The 18,706-nt window shown below is 40.5% G+C and overlaps 1 protein-coding gene across 1 annotated transcript in view; it reads right to left on the bottom strand.

The window, feature by feature from the left end:
• Nucleotides 1-18,706, bottom strand: part of LOC149324080 (complement component C6-like) — a 54,107-nt gene that overhangs the window by 22,854 nt on the left and 12,547 nt on the right. The window contains exons 3-7 of the mRNA XM_089496166.1: nt 15,357-15,501; nt 14,510-14,651; nt 9,600-9,738; nt 7,749-7,949; nt 2,340-2,580 (exon numbers count right to left, since the gene is read on the bottom strand). Coding sequence (XP_089352292.1) covers nt 2,340-2,580; nt 7,749-7,949; nt 9,600-9,738; nt 14,510-14,651; nt 15,357-15,501 — 868 coding nt within the window. The remainder of the gene's footprint in view (nt 1-2,339; nt 2,581-7,748; nt 7,950-9,599; nt 9,739-14,509; nt 14,652-15,356; nt 15,502-18,706) is intronic.

Below are 18,706 nucleotides of genomic sequence, written 5' to 3'. Positions count from 1 at the left end.
CCAACTTTCATGATTCCTGCCCCCATTCCTGCAAATTGCATTATAATTTAGTTTATACCCATTTTACAGATGGGAAGCAGATAATGAGGAAACATTTTATAAAAAAAGGGTGTACAGCAGGGGATAGACAACTATGGAAGGCTTGGAAGTGTGTGTGTGTGTGTGTGTGTGTGTGTGTGTGTGTGTGTGTGTGTCACTTTTTCCCCAGGTTGGGACCCAAGGCGGCTTCCATAATGACAAATTAAAAATGATTATAAAACGTTTTAAAATCAAGTTAAAAACACCACATTAGAACTCTATAAAAGTGATTTAAAATTATACAAAGGTTGCAATGAAAAGGATGATAGTGTCCAGATCAAATGAAGTAATATACCATTCTATTCTACTTTGGTTAGGCTCACCTGAATACGGTGTATAGTTCTGGGCATCAGAGTTCAAAAAATCAGTTCATAACTTGTAAAGCATCTAGAGGAGGGCAACCAAGGCCTGTTACAGACTGCCAAAATAAAGCTGCTTTGGGTTTCTTTGGAGGTATGCTGTTTAAATGATGCATGGGTCCTAAGAATCCAGAAGCTGTACCAAAGCTGCACTCCAGTGCTTAGGAATGGAATGTGGCTTTGGCGCGACCTCCGGACTCTTAGGACCCATGCATCATTTAAATAGCATACCTCCAAAGAGACCCGAAGCAGCTTTATTTTGGCAGTCTGTAACAGGCCCAAGATAATAAAAAGGTCTGGAAACCAAGCCCTGTGAGGAAGATCTTAGGGGTTGGGCATGTTTAGTTTGGTGAAGAGAACATCAAGAGGTAATAAGATAGATATCTTTTAAATATCTGAAGGAGTGTCATGTAGAAGATGGAGAAAGCTTGTTTTCTGCATCTCCAAAGGCTAGGAGCCTTATCTCAAAATAAAAGAAAACAGAAATGGAGCTAGAGAGTAGCAGCTTTCTCTGTCCTTACCACATGATATCATGCAGCTTCAATTCTCTTCCTATGGAGAATGGTTGTAAAAGTGTATCTTTTTTCTAGGTGAACAAGCCATTAAACAAAATACAAGCTTTTGCAACCATCTCTCACAGGAAGAGAACTGAAGCACTACGACACTGTGTGATAAGACATGGAGAAAGCCGTTACTCTCGAGCTCTGTTTCTACTTTGTTTTCTTGTGTGATAAGGCTCTAGGACACTACCAATGGATTCAATTTGCAAAAGAGGTTTCACCTGAACATTGGGAAGAAGTTCCTGACAGTAAGAGCTGTTGGAATGGATTGCTTTGGACAGTGGTGGACTCTAAACAGATCTAAACATAGTTTGGATGGTTGCCTCTCAGAGTATTTTAGAAGTCTAATTCTGCATGGCAGGGGGTTGACCAAGGACTAGTTTACATGTAAGTGCACTATGCAAATTGGTGTGCATTTTCACACATTGACAGTGAATTGTCTTCATTTTCCTGAGCAAATTCACATCTATTCACATCTATTCAGCTTTTCTCTGTTGTAAATGCACAGCCATCTGAATGCATCCATGCAAAGCATATGAGCGGCCACATGTGTGATTATGCGCATTTCTGCGCATTTCTGCAGATACTCCAGTAAGCAAGCAAACAAACAAGTTTCATTTATATACCGCTTCATACCGCCTAAGCAGTGTCTACGCGGTTTACAACTGTAAGTTAATTTGCCCCCAACAATCTGGGTACTCATTTTAGCCACCTCCTTGGAAGGATGCAAACCTGAGTCAAGCTTGAGCCCTTTTGCTGGTCTTGAACTCACAACCTTGTGGTTTTGAGTGAGTAGCTGCAGTACAGGCATTTAACCACTGCACCACCAGGGCTCCTAAGTAAGACCCATGAAGCCTTTTTCTGTGGAGTTTAAGGAGTTTTTCAGACCCCCTCCACCTCTCAAAAAGCCCAAACTCCTGCATGTGTGGCTCAGTCAAATTCTATTCAATTGGAATGAGAAGTATTTTAAACATGTAGACTAGCCCCAGATGGTGCCTTGTAATACCTTCCCGCCATATGATTCTACGAAAATTCCTTTGAAAAATCATCCATGTACACCCCATCACACTTTAAATTCTTCTTTTTAGGTTTTCCACAAGAAATATAAACTTCCCTACCTCTTTTTTTTAAAAAACACTGTCATAAATATTCCCATGGACACATTATGTTTTATTTTCTCATTTTTAAAAGGTTTATAGAAAAAAGAGGGGGAAATTGCTATTGTAGAACATACTAAAATAATGGGCACTGAATCTTCTACTCAACTGAGCTATTAGTTTGCCAGCTGTCTAAAAATCAGTAACACTAAATGGATTACCTTTCCTCACTAATGGCCACATACCTGAGTTTTTCAGCTCTTCAGCACTGTATTGATAGAGGAGGTCATATGTACCACCCATGGAACCAGATGTATAGTAATGAGTCCCAAAGTCATCAAATATCCGGCTGTAGAGGGCATAGTTGTACTCCAGAGGCAGGCTGTTGAGGGCCTTCAAGAAGACACCAGACAGCTGCAAATCTGACTGTTTCATTGTGAAGTTTGATACTGCAATCACTTTATGAATCCTAATGAAATTGGAGTTCTAAAAGGGAAGAGTAAAACAAACTCCAGTTGATAATCTGATAAAAACATTCTCATAGTGGAACGTTCCCAGCTGGGTCCTTTTACACCACACAATTGCAGTACTATGATTCCACTTTAACTTGCACGGCAACTTCCTATGGAATCATGGGAGTTTATCGCACACGCGTTTTTAAACGATCCGAGGTCTGTACGGTAACGGAACGGAACGGATTTTATCGCACAGCCTCGTTACCGAAACATTTACAGTGCGTACCTGTTCCGTTCCGTTCGCGTAAAATGTCCCCAACGATTTGTTTCCGTCCTCCCTCTCCAGTAAACGTTATGAGAACGTAAAATCCCCCGTGTGCGATATCCTACGCGTTCCAATTCCATCCCCGTCCAGTCCCTACAGTAACAATGGTCCATCATGACATCTTTCCTATACCTGGTCCCCTTGCAAGATGTTTTAACGACTTTCATCAGTGAAAATTATAGAACATGTAGACATGTTTGTATATGAAAAAAAAAACCAGGAAACTGTGTTTGATACCAGGTAACGATCTCGGGTAGGTATGTTAGGTTTTGAATAATGTCGACAGGGAATAAGGAGGGAAAGAGAATAACCCAAGCTCCCTTTTGAAACCGCGCACCAATTTTTTCCTGAACTGCGCATGCGCAAAGACAGGGGGTGTTCGGGGCGTCATCGGGATGCGACCCGGGTGTGCGGTGAAATCCATTCACAGCGAGGTCCACAAACGACAACAGGTCGTTCTATTGAAAAGCGGAGTGTGATAGCGATCGTTCTTGTTGCGATCGCATAATGCTGACAACACTTAATGCAATAGCGTTCGTCGTCAGCCCGTTTCCTGATCTGTCTGGCTTGTAGACATGAATGGAACGGGAAAACTGTAAGTGCGATAAGGTCCGTAGAGTCTGTAATTTGATGAAACGCTGGAGGTCTGTGAATAATGCCACTCCTTAAACTAAAAATCCCAGGATTCTATACCATGGAACCATGGCAGTTAAAGTGGAATCATATTGCTATAATTGTGTAGTGTGAAAGGGCTCTGGTTTACGCATGTGCATATGCTTGCATTTTTATCTTGTTCTTTCTCCAAGTCATGCAGAGCAGCATACATGGTTTCTCTCCAGCAGTCAGAAAGAGTCAGCCAGCCATGGTAGAGCTACTCCAAAACATTTAGGGTGCCTGAGTGTACATCTATATAAAGGTAAATATTTTCCCTTTCACAAAAGTTATCAAGTCATGTTTGACTGTAAGGGTCGGTGCTCATCTCCATTACTAAGCCAAAAAGCCAGAGTTGTCAAATATGACTCTGTGATCATGTGGCCATCATGACTGCACAGAACACTGTTGGGAATAGTCCTAAAATTAGGGATGCCATATCCTGCCTGCAGGCAGGACAATCCCGGTTTTGGCGGTCCTAGCCTGGTCCCAGCCCAAATGTGCTGTTGTGTGTGTTTTGGAATTGGGGGGGGGGGGTGTTGGCCAGAAAGGGAAGTACATTTCTGCCATCTGTCTAGGAATAATGCCAAAATGTCCTCCATTTTGAGCATGCCTAAGAAACATGCATTTATATTAATATTTTTTAAATTATTATTTTTAGTTGTTCATGTGTCCTCCATTTTAAAAACATGCCCTACATTTGGGGCTAAATTTTGTCCTACATTTGTCCTATATTTTTCCCGGCTTGGAGGTTGACAGGTATGGCAACCCTACCTAAAATAGTAGGGTATTTATCTGCTTGTACTTTTACCTGCTTTTGGATTGCTAGGTTGGCAGAAGCTGGGACTAGTGATGGGAGCTCACTCCATCATGGGGCGTTTGGGTCTGGAACCACCGACCTACCAATCTTGCAATCATTAGAGTCAGTGTCTTAACCCCTGAGCCACTATGTCCCAGGGTACATCTATACTGTAGAATTAATGCAGTTTGACACTGCTTTAAGTGCTGTAGCTCCATCCTATAAAATTCTGGGATTTGTAGTTTTCAAATTGAGATTTTGCCTGCCTCAAGTGGGAGTGCCAGAACTGGCAAAATTTTCCACTGCAACCTCATACCCTATCCAAGATGAAAAATGAGACACACAAGGTCAAGCAACATCAGAGTGTGTTCAGCATGGCCAAAGTTATTAATGAGGAAAAGCATATAATCTAGGAGAGACTGCAGATATTGTTTCTGCCTGATTCTACCAGGAAGGGCAAGATTCTGCCCTCCTCTCTTCTCTCCTCTTCTGAGTAAATTGAATACAAACTGCTTTTGCACTTTTAACTCAGTTTGGAGCAACTAAAGTAAGTACTCTATCATGCAATAACATGAAACCACATGATTGCATTCGGACTGACTTCCCATTGCCCAAAATTGCGTGTGGTAGTCTATCACGCAATAATGTTAAACCCCATGATTGCATTCGGATTGCCATTGGATTATACTTCCAATTTCCCTTGTCTGATAAACTCCTATGACATTTTAAAGGCAGCTGTAAAAGTGGGATGACAGAGGATTAACTGGGACTGCCCTGCCATATTGGGACAGGTGGAGAGTATGTCCTAATGGCAGGGCTAACCCTCAGCCATGTTTTCCTCTAGGTCAGTGCTTCTCAAACTTTACTCCTCCAGAAGTTTTGGATTTCAGCTCCCAGAATTCCTGACTGTTGGCCAAACTGGCTGGGGTTTCTGGGAGTTGAAGTCCCAATCACATGGAGGACAAAAGTTTGGGAATCACTGCCTAGTTTACTACAATAGGTTGAGTATCCCTTATCTAAAGTGCTTGGGACCAGGAATGTGTTGGATTTTGAATCCCCCTCTCCCCCGGATTTTGAAATATTAGAATATACATATGTGATATCTTGGAAATGGGATCCAACTCTAAACATAAAATTCATTTATGTTTCATATACACCTTATACATATAGTCTGAATGTTATACACAATATTTTAAATAATATCGCACATGAAACAAAGTTTTTGTACATTGAACCATCAGAAAGCAAAGGTGTCACTCTCTCAGGTATTCATGTGGACAATTTTGGATTTTTGAGTATTTTGGATTCTAGATAAGGGTGACTTTCCCTCCAGCTTGCTTATATATTTTTGTTTCTTAACTGCAACATTTTGACTCCATTTCTTGATCAATATGCAGCTCTTTAGCTTGTTAGAGGACGTAATGTTCTTATTACTCCCTAGCAGAGTAATGATTAATTGCTAGACCTATCCCTCATAGTCTATTATTATTATTATTATTATTATTATTATTATTATTATTATTATTATTATTATTTTCCTGTCTCCCGGTTAAAACAAAAGCTGAAGTACAACTAAACTATAAATAAAATTAAATACTATTTAAAAACATGTCCATTTAAATAGTATAACAAATTGCAGCCAAAAAAGTTAGTGGACCTTAACAAATCTTATGCAAATGAATTTGTTAATGCATGTATTAACTTAATTCTTTATTGATTTAATTTCTTTAATTGAAATGTATAATCATTCTCTTCTTCTATTTATAAATATTTATAAATAGTCAAAGCCTCCCTCCTCCCATCAGACTGCCAACAATTTCTTTCTTATGAAAAACTTTTCTATTTACAATTTTTGGTCTTTGTCCCTGCTTTGATATAGGATTTTGTTGTTGTTACGAAGAAAAAGCTTATCTGTGTGCTGCACACACTAAAAATAATTATGCTCAGATTTATTTCACTTGGGAAAAGGAATTTAGCCTTTTGTTAAATAAATGCCATCACACTTTTTTAAATAAAAAAATTAAAATTATACTTCACAGTACCCACTTTTGTACACAAGCATTACCTGTTATGAATGCATTTAGGGTTTAAATCCATCCATTCATTAGAAGGAAAGAACAAATGTTCCACCATGATAAAATTAAATCCATTGGGTCTTAGTCATGACTAAATTGCCCCACTACTTTCAATGGGTCTGCTCTCAATAATAAGCAATATTCTGCCTGGCATCTAGAATACACTTTTGAGAACCAGAAGATTTATTTTTGTTTTCAGTCATTCCACTTATATACCATCTTCTCCCAAAGAAATGACAGCAATGTACATTATTTGCTCTCCCATGCTATCCTTAAATCAACCCTGAGAAGTAGATTGGACTGATTGTTAACAGTACATCCAAAGTCATCTACTGAGTTTTATGGAAATATGAGAAGTTGAATTTAACTCCTAGACTAGTCCAGTATTGTAGCTACAACACTATGTTTCTTGCCTTAGCTACTGCTAGATATATTGGGAACGCAGGCACTAAGGCCTAGCATTTATGATATGTTCACAGAAACAGAACCATAGAACAGAGAGTTAGAAGTGGCCTCATGAGCCATAAAGTCCAAACTGCTTCACAGTACAGGATCTCCAGTTGACAGAAACTAGAGGTGCATCTGCACTGTAGAAATAATGCAATTTGACACCACTTTGGCCCTGACCAGATGGGCCAGGAAAGCACAGGCTTGGCCAGTGCTTTTTCAGCTCAGGTGCTAACCTCGGTTGGTTCCTAGACCAGTGTAGAGGCATGCCTCTGGAGCATGATCTTTACCTTTCCTCTACATCTACGCTAGTGAGCAGACCCCTGTTGCCACATCTGATGTGAAAATGGGTGCCTGGCCACATGGGTGCTGTCATGTACCTCGTTTCTGCATCAGGTGCTGTGATGGGGAACTGCTCACTAGTGGAGATGCAGGTGGAAGATAAGGAGCATGTAGGGTGTCTAAAAAGCCAAGGTTTGCTATGGAGTTTCCCAGAAACTCTGTAGAAAACTGGGGGTCAAATTTACCCAAGTTAAGGTCTGTTTACCCCAGAATAAGGCTGGATCCACTGGATCTGCATCCAATCTGCCAGGATCCAGCTCAGTCCTGCCCCAGGGTTTTAGCCTGTGTCATCCAAACAGGAACACATAAGTATAGGGGGAACATGGACCCCTTTGGCCCATGCAAACAGCCCCTTTAACTGACATGGCTCCATCCTAAAGAATCCAGATATCTGTGGTTTTGTGAAGTACCATCACTCTTTGGCAGATTAGGCTAAAGACCTTGTAATACTGCAAATCCCAGGATACTGTAGGATGGAGCCGTGATAGTTCAAGTGGTGTCAAACTTCATTATTTCCACAGAGTAGATGCACCCTAACAAACAATGTGAAAATACAATACCTTTTTATATGAAGCTTGTATAGCTTCCCTGAAGGAAGCTGAGGATGTGATCCTGACTTTTCTCTTTTTGGAGAACAGCAGTGGGATTCCAGAAGATCCTCTGCCTGAGCTAGAGGAAGAACTGTGACTAGAAGTAGCAGAGTCTAGGGAGATTAAATCATTGTAAAAATCAGATGCCACATCATCTTCTTCATTCTCTACCTGTGAAGAAACAAAATACGGATTGATGTTGTTGTGTGCCTTCAAGTTGTTTCCAATTTATGGCAACCTTAAGACAAAGCTATTGCATGGCTATCTGGGCAAGATTTATTCAAAGGGGGTTTGCCATTGGCTTCCTCTGAGGACTAGAGAGTGTGTCTTAGGCCCTGTACAGACCGGCCTGAAAGGCCAGCTGGGGGAGCGGAATCGGGGCGTCGCGTCCACATGGTACATGCCCCAACTCTGCCCCCAAGGCTCCATGATGGCGCACACTGCTCCACATGCTATGCAGTGTCACTGTGCTTTTTTAGTGTTGCATCCATATGACGCAGTGCCGAAGGAGCACCGTATAGCCATAGCACCACTGCTATCAGAGCTGAGGCCTCGATCTTGCTGAAAAGGGGAAGGCTGCATGCTGCCCCTTTGGAGCAGCCTACATAACCTCTTTCTCAAGTTCACCCAGTGGCCTTGTTACACCATTGTAGTATTCAATATAGGAATTATATAATGCTAGCACAATGCAATTCTGCCAGGAGATATGTATACTACACTGGGGAAGATGTAGGGTTGGGCCCCTGAATTACAGCAGTGGTCTTTCTAAGGATGGGTCCACATGGGCCAGAATATTCCAGGAACAATCCAGAGTATTCTGGCCCTGTTACCTGGGGCTCTCTATTGCGTTATCTGGGGCTCTCCACTGTGTAGCCCGCACTCACTGCCACCGTGGTGAGCCACTCACTCTGGACTCAAAACAAGGCATCCAGCATTGATCACATGGCTGGGCACCACATTCTGACCTCAGAGAAAGTGATTCACCATAGCAGGGCACATTGTACATAGATGCCAAGCATCGCAATGGAGGGCTCTGGCTCTTCTGGGAAGATCTGGAACAAATGGTGAATTTCAAAAAACCATTCTAAGGTGATGGGTTCATGGCAGGTCTGATACTGAACTGGCTGGACATCATCTGGACGGTTTGCACCAGAAGCAGAAATTGGGCCCTGCATCATCTGGACTCCCTACCAAGAGGACTGGGGGAGGATTTTTTATTTGGCCCATGCAGACAACCCCATGGGTTTTCAGAGAAGATTGCAGAATCAAAGATTTTTAGAGTTGGAAGAGGCTGCATCTAGTTCAACTGCCTGCCATTCAGGAATACACAACTAAAGCACCCCAAAAAGATGCCCAACCTAACTCTGTTTAAAGATATCCAATGAAAGAAAATCTACCAGCGTCTAAGGCAGTCTGGTTTATTCTAAAATAGCTCTTAGTTCATCAGAACCTGGAGGGCCATAGGTTCTGCACCCCTCATCTAGTCCATCCCCCTGCCATTGAAGAATTACTACTGAATCCTCACTTCATTAACTGGACTGAACCAAGAATTGTGTGCACAACTTCTCTCTCTCACCCAGCTAGAAATATGTTTCCTCTTATTTGCTTACTTTCCCCCTAGTTTGATTCGGGATGTAGATTAAGCTGCATAGACCCATGGTATCTGGAGTCCTAGGGCCACAAGCAGCACTTGGCATGGTATCATGCAATCTTTCATCAAATTTCCAAATGTTCAGTTCTAGTCTCTGCTGAGGCTAAGGAACTCAAAGACCGAAACATTTGATTCCAAGATGTGCTGCTTAATATGCTTTGAACCCCTACCTGAAAGCTGACAGTCTCCAAGTTTGCAGGAACACGGAATGTTTTTCGTGTGTCGTTGCTCTTGACAAGGGTGCATTTGCCTCCATTAAAAGAGCTACTAAGGACTTCTCCTCGGTTCTCTCCTGCCAGAAGGTGAAAACTAAAGGAAGAAAACATTTCAGCAGGTCCACCCTATCACAAAACAAAATCCAAATGCCAGTTCTTCAGTCTAACAAGGTTTTTGTCCCCTTTTTGAAACTAACAAATGTCTTGACTCAGGAATGAATAAAGAAGGCATATATGAGCTTATTTACTTGGAAGTATCATCCACTGGAAAGACTTGCATTTCAGGTTGAAGTGTTAACAAGCAAGTCAACACTTTAAAAAAAATCCTTTGAATAGATTTTTTCCCAATTTTCCACTGTTTGTGTCTGCCTTAGCTGTTCTTTTCTGCTTTTCTTATGTTATAAATGTCTGTCCTTTCCCACCCCTGTCATAGCAAGAGTGCAGGACTAAGATATGTTCCTTCTTAACCATAGTTAAGAAATCGATCTCATGGATGGTGCACACCACTAGTACCTTCCCGGTGTGGTTCTCACTTACAATTTACAACGATTTAAAATACACCGGTTCCGTTAAATCCGATTGAAAATAACACAGGTGTTATCCCGCGTTCCAAATCGCTTTTTTTTTCTTCGTTCTCATGTACCAACTGAATCTCTGTAAATGATCCGCTTTCGTTCCTATTCAAGAATGAAGCGGTGTATATATAACCCGGTTTTAGCTTTATTTCGTTCGCACTCGCCTTTTTCGGCTGTCAATCAAAGCGACGTCATCATGACGTCACATTAATTTGGAGTAACATACACCGATGTAGCCTGTACCTGCATTCCCACTACCTGGCCATTTTTAATTCATTATAAATTTTGCGGTGGTTTTTTTTAAAAGAGCCAATCAGGAGGCGCTTATTCATCCTCTTCTGTGTCTCCCCATATTAACTGCCATAACTCAGTGCTAGGGAATCCTGGGAATGGTAGTTTATTATGGCACCAGCATTCTCTGGCAGAGGAGGATAAATGTCTCACAAACACAACAAACACAACCATCCCATAGTTCCTCTGGAAAGAGCCTCAGTTCCGCAAATTTGCTTTGGCCGCCCCATGGGGAGAGAATCTTTGGGGAAGATTGCTCCTTGGGCTGTCTTGGGAGCCATCCCATAGTTCTTCTGGAAAGAGCCTTGGTTCCCCAGATTCACTTTGGCCGCCCCATGGGGAGAGAATCTTTGGGGAAGATTGCTCCCAGGGCTGTCTTGGGAGCCATCCCATAGTTCCTCTGGAAAGAGCCTTGGTTCCCCAGATTCGCTTTGGCTGCCCCATGGGGAGAGAATCTTTGGAGAAGATTGCTCCTTGGGCTGTCTTGGGAGCCATCCCATAGTTCCTCTGGAAAGCGCCTTGGTTCCCCAGATTCGCTTTGGCCACCCCATGGGGAGAGAATCTTTGGGGAAGATTGCTCCCAGGGCTGTCTTGGGAGCCATCCCATAGTTCCTCTGGAAAGAGCCTATGGGAAAGTGTGTGTGTTTGCTAAATCGGATCAAGGAGGAGAAGGCAGTGGGTTTAAGTTGGATAGAGACACAAGACAGAAAAAGGGAAAAGAGAACGATCCCAGAGGCAAGAGGCTGCAGACCTAAGAGAGAGGAGAGAGTGAAAGCCGAATAAAGCAAGAGCAAGAGACGTCCAGGATAGAAAGGCGGACACAATACAAAAGAGGAGAGGGCAGAAGTCTTCAGGGATAGAGATAAAGTGGAATACACACACACACACACACACACACACACACACACACACACACATCCAGGGTTTCCTATGTCTCCCCAGATTCCGTTTGGGAAAGAGAGAGGGAAAGGCTCTATTTCCCCCAAATCGCTGTGCATCCAGCCTTTCTCTGTTACAAATGGTGTTCAGTGGTTCTCCTCAAACAGAGGGGAGGTTGCAATCCACCGGGGGGGGGGGGGGGCGGCGGGAAAGTCTATGCGAATGGAAGAAAATGGCGCTGGCGATGCAGAAAGAGACCAAAGAGGGTGACACCCCAAGCCAGCCCATCGCGCTCCGCTCCTCCCATCCAGTTAACCCGATTTCAGAGGCTGATCGTTCCTATTTACATACTCCGATTCCTGTCCCGAATCAAGGAAAAAATGTAGGTTCGACCCTTCTATTTTTTTAACCTGCGTTAAATGACGATAACACAGATCAAATAAAAACCCGCTTTATGATTTGATTTTAAGTAGGAACGATTGCGGGTTACTCTAGAACTGTTCTAGAGTTAATTCGGTTTCCAATAGGAACGCCATTCCTTAGATTCCATTGGTAACCCGGCATAAAGGCCAGTGAGAATCAGCCCCCCATAGCTCTTCCCTCTTTATTCAGTTATGCAGACTATTGACCCAGAAGTTAGCCATGGTTAGCAATGGTCAAGATGCTCATTCAACCAGGATCTGGAATAAAAGTTTAATGTCAGCCTTTAGTCTTGGGTTAAGACCTCTGATCAAATTAAAAGAATTGGAATACAAAAGCCAAGGTGAGAATGCTGATGCCCTTTTCTTTCATGTGTCCACTGGTGTCCAAGCTTGGATCTCCAGATGTTGGTGGACTTCATCTACCAAAAGTCCACCAACATTGCTACATTGCCACATGTCAGGGATTCAAAGAGGTATAGTGCAAAGATTGAGAACCACTGAAGCAGAGATTCACTGACAGATATGATAAACCTGGGAAATCATAGAAGGTGTTGACCGCAAGAAGACACAGGGTATAGAGAAGCTGGAGGTCTTAAATCCAACTGTCCTGCTACATTTCCTCATCATTCTCTCCCCCAGCCATTCTTTGCCATGGCTCAGTAAATATAGAAGCAGCACTGGAGTGGCTGTAAAGGGATTGGCGAATGGAGGGTAAGCATCCCTGCCAACACTGGCTCCCTCACTCCATCCTTACTTTGTGGCTGTTTGGCAATGAATAATCTGCTACCAAACTGTAAGTAATATGTGGAGTGGGGAGCAGAGAAAAGCTACTTGAATGCTTAAGAGGATAGTGAATGTGAGAGCCTCAGCAGAGATGTAAGATCTTTATATATAAACTAGGTCTTCTCTAAACTGTACTTTAAGTTATGTATAACAACCCCCCTTTTCAACAACAATAATGACATATATGCCATCTACATTCAATAGACTTGGAACAAATATTATCATGTCATCATCCTTATCTTCAGGTTATTAAAATATTTCAAAGCAGGACATGTGGGGCAAGGGACATTTTTCACCCCTGCACCCACTCAGTGGGCCACACCTATGCTTCCCAGCACACCAGAAGTGATGATGCATCACTTTTAGTCACCATTTTGAAGATTTTCGCAGAAGGCAAGGCTGGTGGAGGGAAAGCTCCTCCACTTACACACAGTTTAGAGCATTTAAGGATGGTTATCAGGGGGGAAATTGTCTGTATATACTCATGTATAAGTCCAGACATTTTAGTCAAAAAAATGATCCCAACAACCTAGGTCGACTTATGAATGCATTGATCTAAATACTATATAAGTCTTATAAAAAAGGGAACCATCCCCTGGTGAAAAGCAAAAGTGCAATCTGTCCTGAAAGCACTGACTTCCCTCTACTCTACCTTCCATTCAGCCTTTAGTGTGAGCCAAAACAGTTATGCCTGCCAGAATTTTGTAGGTCCTTTGGCATTATTTCCCTTTACTTCATTCTTTTCAGCCTTTGTTACATGCCCCCAAGTTTTACCCTTGACTTATCCATGGGTCATATCAAAATCCATAATTTTGCCCTCGACTTATACATGAGGTCAACTAATAGTGGAGTATATAAAGTACCACATCAAAACATTTTCTGGCGCATCAGGTGTCAAAAAAGTGGATTTTAGGGGCTACCTGCAGCCTGTGGCCTGGATTTCCCCAGCCCTGATCTTAAAATACAAGGGAAAGGGGACATCCCTCAGGGTCCCCAGATTACAGGATCTGGTGCCTCTTCTGTTGTCCTCAGGGCCATTGGAGGAATATCAGAGAGGTCTGCTTTTAAAAGTTCATATATTTTCCTCAACTGTTGGTATTTTTTTAAAAAAAATCTGAATGGCACACTCTGTGGAAACATTTATGCTTAAGGTATCACAAGGACCCACACTCTGTGCTATAACAAGGGTTTTTCCTAGGTCTTAGGTTTGGGCATGGAAATCTCAGAGTCTAGAATGTTTCTGGTCTGTTAACCCCATCACCATCTCTCCCCAGAGCTTTGAAAATTATGAAATATTTCTCAGAAAGGTGGGGAGAAAATGGTATAATTGTATTAGTGGAATAACGCTGGATAAACTTTGAAAAGTTTATCACATACATCACATATATGATGTAACACTAATACTGTCCTAATACAAGTCAAAAGAAAGTAAAGGACTTACAAATATAGAATGAATATGGTGGAAAGGAGAGATGAAAAACAGGAAAATATAGAATGTATAAGCATGGAATGTGTTATATAATTCCAGAAATTCTATAATCTAAAGGAAATTTAGCAATTAATAATAGAAGGTCAAGAAATGAAATACAAACTAAATATGCAAAATAAGAAAGAGAAAGTCTTTTTATGTTTTATGTGTGTTACTTTGTTAATATTTATGTATTGTTTTAAATTTTATTAATTTTTTTTTAAAAAGAAAAATTACTTTTTGGACTACATCTCCCAGAAAATCAAAGAAAACATGTAAATGTAAGCTTTTGTGTGTGTGTGTGTGAGAGAGAGAGAGAGAGAGAATTTTTTCTCAGCACTGTCTCTTCTCATTGAAGTATTACAGCTGTTGAGTGGAGTGGGGGACACTCCCTCTAAATGAACCAAAGATTTTAAACATAACCAAAGGGACCAAAGAATAATTTACCCATGACTCATTAACTGTACGCCAGGAAGGCTCTCATGCCTTCTGTTGCACAGTGGCCGTATACGCCGACAGTTCCTTTCATCTGAATTGTCCTCACAGTCATTTTCCCCATTGCATTCCAAGTTTTGGCTAATGCACCGCCCTGTGACCAAAAAAAGAAGAAAGAAGAAGAAAGAAAAGAGCATCATCTCACAGGAATCTTTTTCAGGCCATACCTTTCAGAGCTGAGAGACATGCTAAAAAAACCAACCCATCCACCTCAGCAGGCGTGGAGTATTTCAATTAGCATTGCATTAAATACAGTGGAATATATGCAATATGCAGTAGAAAGTATATAGGAGGAAGTATGACAGCCAGCATGGCACAATGGTTTGAGCATTGGAGTAGGACTCTGGAGAGCAGGATTCAAATCCCAGCTTGGCCATGAAAACCCAGTGGGTGACCTTGGACAAGTCACACACTCAGTCCCAGAGGATGGCAATGGCAAACCCTCGCTGAAGAAACTTGCCAAGAAAACCCTTTGATAGGTTCACCTTAGGGTCACCATAAGTTGAAAAGGACTTGAAGGTACACAACACACACACACATGCAGCATGAAGTAGAAAGTATTTTCTATAATTTTCTATGATTCTCCCCAGAAGAATCAATCATTTAGTATAGGTGCTAACTAGAATACTATATCTGACCATTGCCGAGTGTAGTTTTGTTATAAATAGCCTTAAATTTATTGTCAATATTTTATTTACTTGTTTGATTTATGTCTCAAACCTTTTACCAGAATGGGACTCAGAATGATTTTTGACAGTGCATCTAAACCAAAATGAGGGGAAAGAGATTAAAAAATTACCGTTATCACACTGGAACTTGTTCTCACAGTTGATTTCCTCTATGTTGCAAAGTTTGGTGGGAAAGCAGCGCCGGGATTCTACCAGTTGCTCACTGCAAGGTTGTCCCCCAAACTGAGAGGGTTGGATCAAGGATCTGATGCGAAACTGAAAGGCAGAACAAGGAGCTACATGGCTTGGGTCCAGCGTACCTGAGGGAACGCCTCCTCCCATACAGTCCTCCCCGCACTCTCAGGTACTCTGGGAAGAATCTCTTGCAGTCCAAGAAAACCAGACTGGTGTTGACTTCCCAGAGGACGCTTTCTGTTGCAGCTCCAAAAGTCTGGAATGACCTGCCGGAGGAGATCCGCCATATAAGATCTTTGGAGGCCTTTAAAAAGGCAATAAAAACGGATCTCTTCTGGCAGGCATTCCCAAATTGACCTCCTCGGAATGTTCATTCTCCAGTTGGGAATTATTGTTTTTTTTTTTTTTTAAATTTTATTGAAAAATGATTTAATACATACAAATAAAAAGCTTTCCATCAACTTTTTCAGTCTTGTCATATCATATAATCCCGCAATAACCTAAATAACATAAGTAATCTAACCTATACCCCCACCCTCCCCTCCCTTGACTTCTATCAGACTATGTCTTCTACCGTTGATACTACAGTTCAATTTCAATCTAAAACTAGCTCTTAGTCAATCTATTTTCTCTTACATAGGATATATTCTCTATTGTTGGACTGGAAATTACGACAAATCACTTATATAAAGAAACTTGTTCATTATTGTTCTAGTCAGCTCCTTATCATGCATATTATATTCGCTAAAACCATCCTTCACCTTCTTTCTGTAGATAATTCAACCATGGGAACCAATCTCTATAAAACTCATCTAGCATATTCTTTCCCCTCAACGTTGTTAATTTGTCCATTTCATAAAATTCCTCTACTTTCAGCTTCCAGTCTTCTATTGTTGGAACTTCTTCGGTTTTCCATCTTCTGGCTATGACTAGTCTTGCCGCCACCGAGAAGTATAGCATTAGTTTTTGATTTCCAGAATCTTCTTTTAGTGTGTCTGTCATGTTAAGAAGGTACATTTTGGGATCAGATCTTATTTTCAAACCTAGTATTTTCTTTATTTCATTATGTATCTGGTGCCAGAAATTGTTGATTTTAGGACAATACCACCAACAGTGTAAGTACGTACCTACCTGGGTTTTACATTTCCAACACATATTATTTTGTTTAAACATTTTTGATAGTTTGTAGGGCGTAAGATACCATCTTACCAAGGACTTGTAAATAGATTCTTTAATTTCTACACTGGGTGATATTTTCATTTTTATTGTCCAGACCTTCTCCCAACTATCTAAATCAATCGGTTTCTTCAGATCTTTAGCCCATTTAATCATATACTCTTTAATGCCTTCCGTCTCCAGTTCCACGTTCCTGATCATATTGTATAATTTTGAAATTCTTTTATCTGAGTTTTGTATGACCTTTTCTAATTGTTTATCTGACTGGCCTAGACCTATCGTTTTAGTATCTATTAGAAATCTTTCTTTAATCTGTCTGTACGAAAACCAATCCCCCTTATATCCTTCCTCTTCTAATTCTATTAAAGATTTCAAAGATCTATCTCCCTCTACACTTTTTGTTAGGTCCTTATAAGTTGCCCAATTCCCCTGTTTTAATTTCTCTCTATTATAGAAAGCCTCATTCGGAGACGTCCATAATGGTATCAACGGGCACCACCTTTTTTTATACTTCATCCAAATCCTATTTAATGATTTTCTTACAATATGGTCGTTAAAGTTTCTATCAGATTTAATTTTATCATATATTATATAACTGTGTAGTCCAAATTTAAGGTCCGTTTTTTCCAGGTTAAGCATTCTATTGTTATCTAATTTTATCCAATCTATCAACCATTCGAGCACCGCAGCGTAGTAATACCACCTCAAATTCGGTAACGCCAAACCCCCTTTATCCACAGTATCCTGAAGTGTTTTAGCCTTAACTCTAGCTCTCTTATTCTTCCATAAAAATTTATTCAAATCATTTTCCCATTTTATAAAGGGTTTATCGTTTATTATTATTGGCAATGCCTGGTATAAAAAAATCATTTTAGGGAGTACCGTCATCTTAATTGTGGCGATCTTCCCCATCTATGATAAATTTAGTTTCCCCCATCTTTGCAAATCTTTTTTAATCAGATCCCAAGTTTTCTCATAATTATTCCTAAACAAATCCGAATTTTTTGCAGTTAATATACATCCTAAATATTTAACTTTCTTTTCTATCTTAAAACCTGTTTTTTGCTCCAACATCTTTTTTTCTTCCTCTGTTAGATTGAAGGCCAAAATTTTTGTTTTATCTATATTAGTTCGGTATCCAGCCACTTTTCCAAATTTCTTTAGAGCTTTCAGCACTTGGTCGGAGCTATCTAATGGGTTTGCTATTGTTAAAACCAAATCATCCGCAAATGCTCGTAATTTATATTCTTCCCCTTTACTTTTATATCCCTCAATGAATTGATTCTCTCGAATGTTTATCAAAAGCGGTTCCAATACCAGGAGGAACAACAGAGGTGATAATGGACATCCCTGTCTTACTCCATTGTATATTGGACAAACTTTGGATTTAATTTCATTTACTATAATCCTTGTTTCTTGTTTCCTATAAATAGCTCCAATCATACTATTGAAATCCTCCCCTAAGTTCATCACTTTGATTACCTCAAACATAAATTTCCAGTACACTTTATCAAAGGCCTTCTCTGCATCAATGAAATACATAGCCAATTTTTTTGCAATTTTTTTTTCATGTATTTCAACTAAATTAATTAAATTTCTAATATTATCTTTAATCCTCCTTTTAGGTAGAAAACCGTTTTGATCTTGATGAATCCAATCTGACAGTATATATTTTAGTCTATTCGCCAAAATCGAAACGAATAATTTGTAGTCCGTATTCAAAAGTGAGATAGGCCTATAATTTTTGGGATCCAATAAGTCTTTACCTTCCTTTGGTATCAAAATCGTATTTGATTGAATCCATGTTTGAGGGATGCAACCAAATTTGACCTCATTTATCAAATTTAGTAAATGGTCTTTCAGTTGTTCCTCACAGGTTTTATAAAATTCGTTTATATATCCGTCCGGGCCTGGGGCTTTATTCGATTTACTATTATGAATAGCTTGTGAAAGTTCCTCCAAAGTAAATGGCTTGTTAAGTCGCTCCCTTTGCTCCTCTGAAATCTGATTGATTTTTAATTTTCCCAAATAGTTTACTATTCTTGCTTTATCAACCTTTGGATTTTTGTACAAATCCTTGTAGTAATCAAAGAAAATTTCTCTAATTTTT

The sequence above is a fragment of the Sceloporus occidentalis genome, unplaced genomic scaffold, assembly GCF_023333645.1.
Source record: "Sceloporus occidentalis isolate IW3139 unplaced genomic scaffold, rSceOcc1.0.p SCAF_1, whole genome shotgun sequence".
NCBI classification, from domain to species: Eukaryota; Metazoa; Chordata; class Lepidosauria; order Squamata; family Phrynosomatidae; genus Sceloporus; species Sceloporus occidentalis.
Note: the sequence above shows the minus strand (reverse complement) of the source record. Positions and strands in the feature narration are given on the sequence as shown.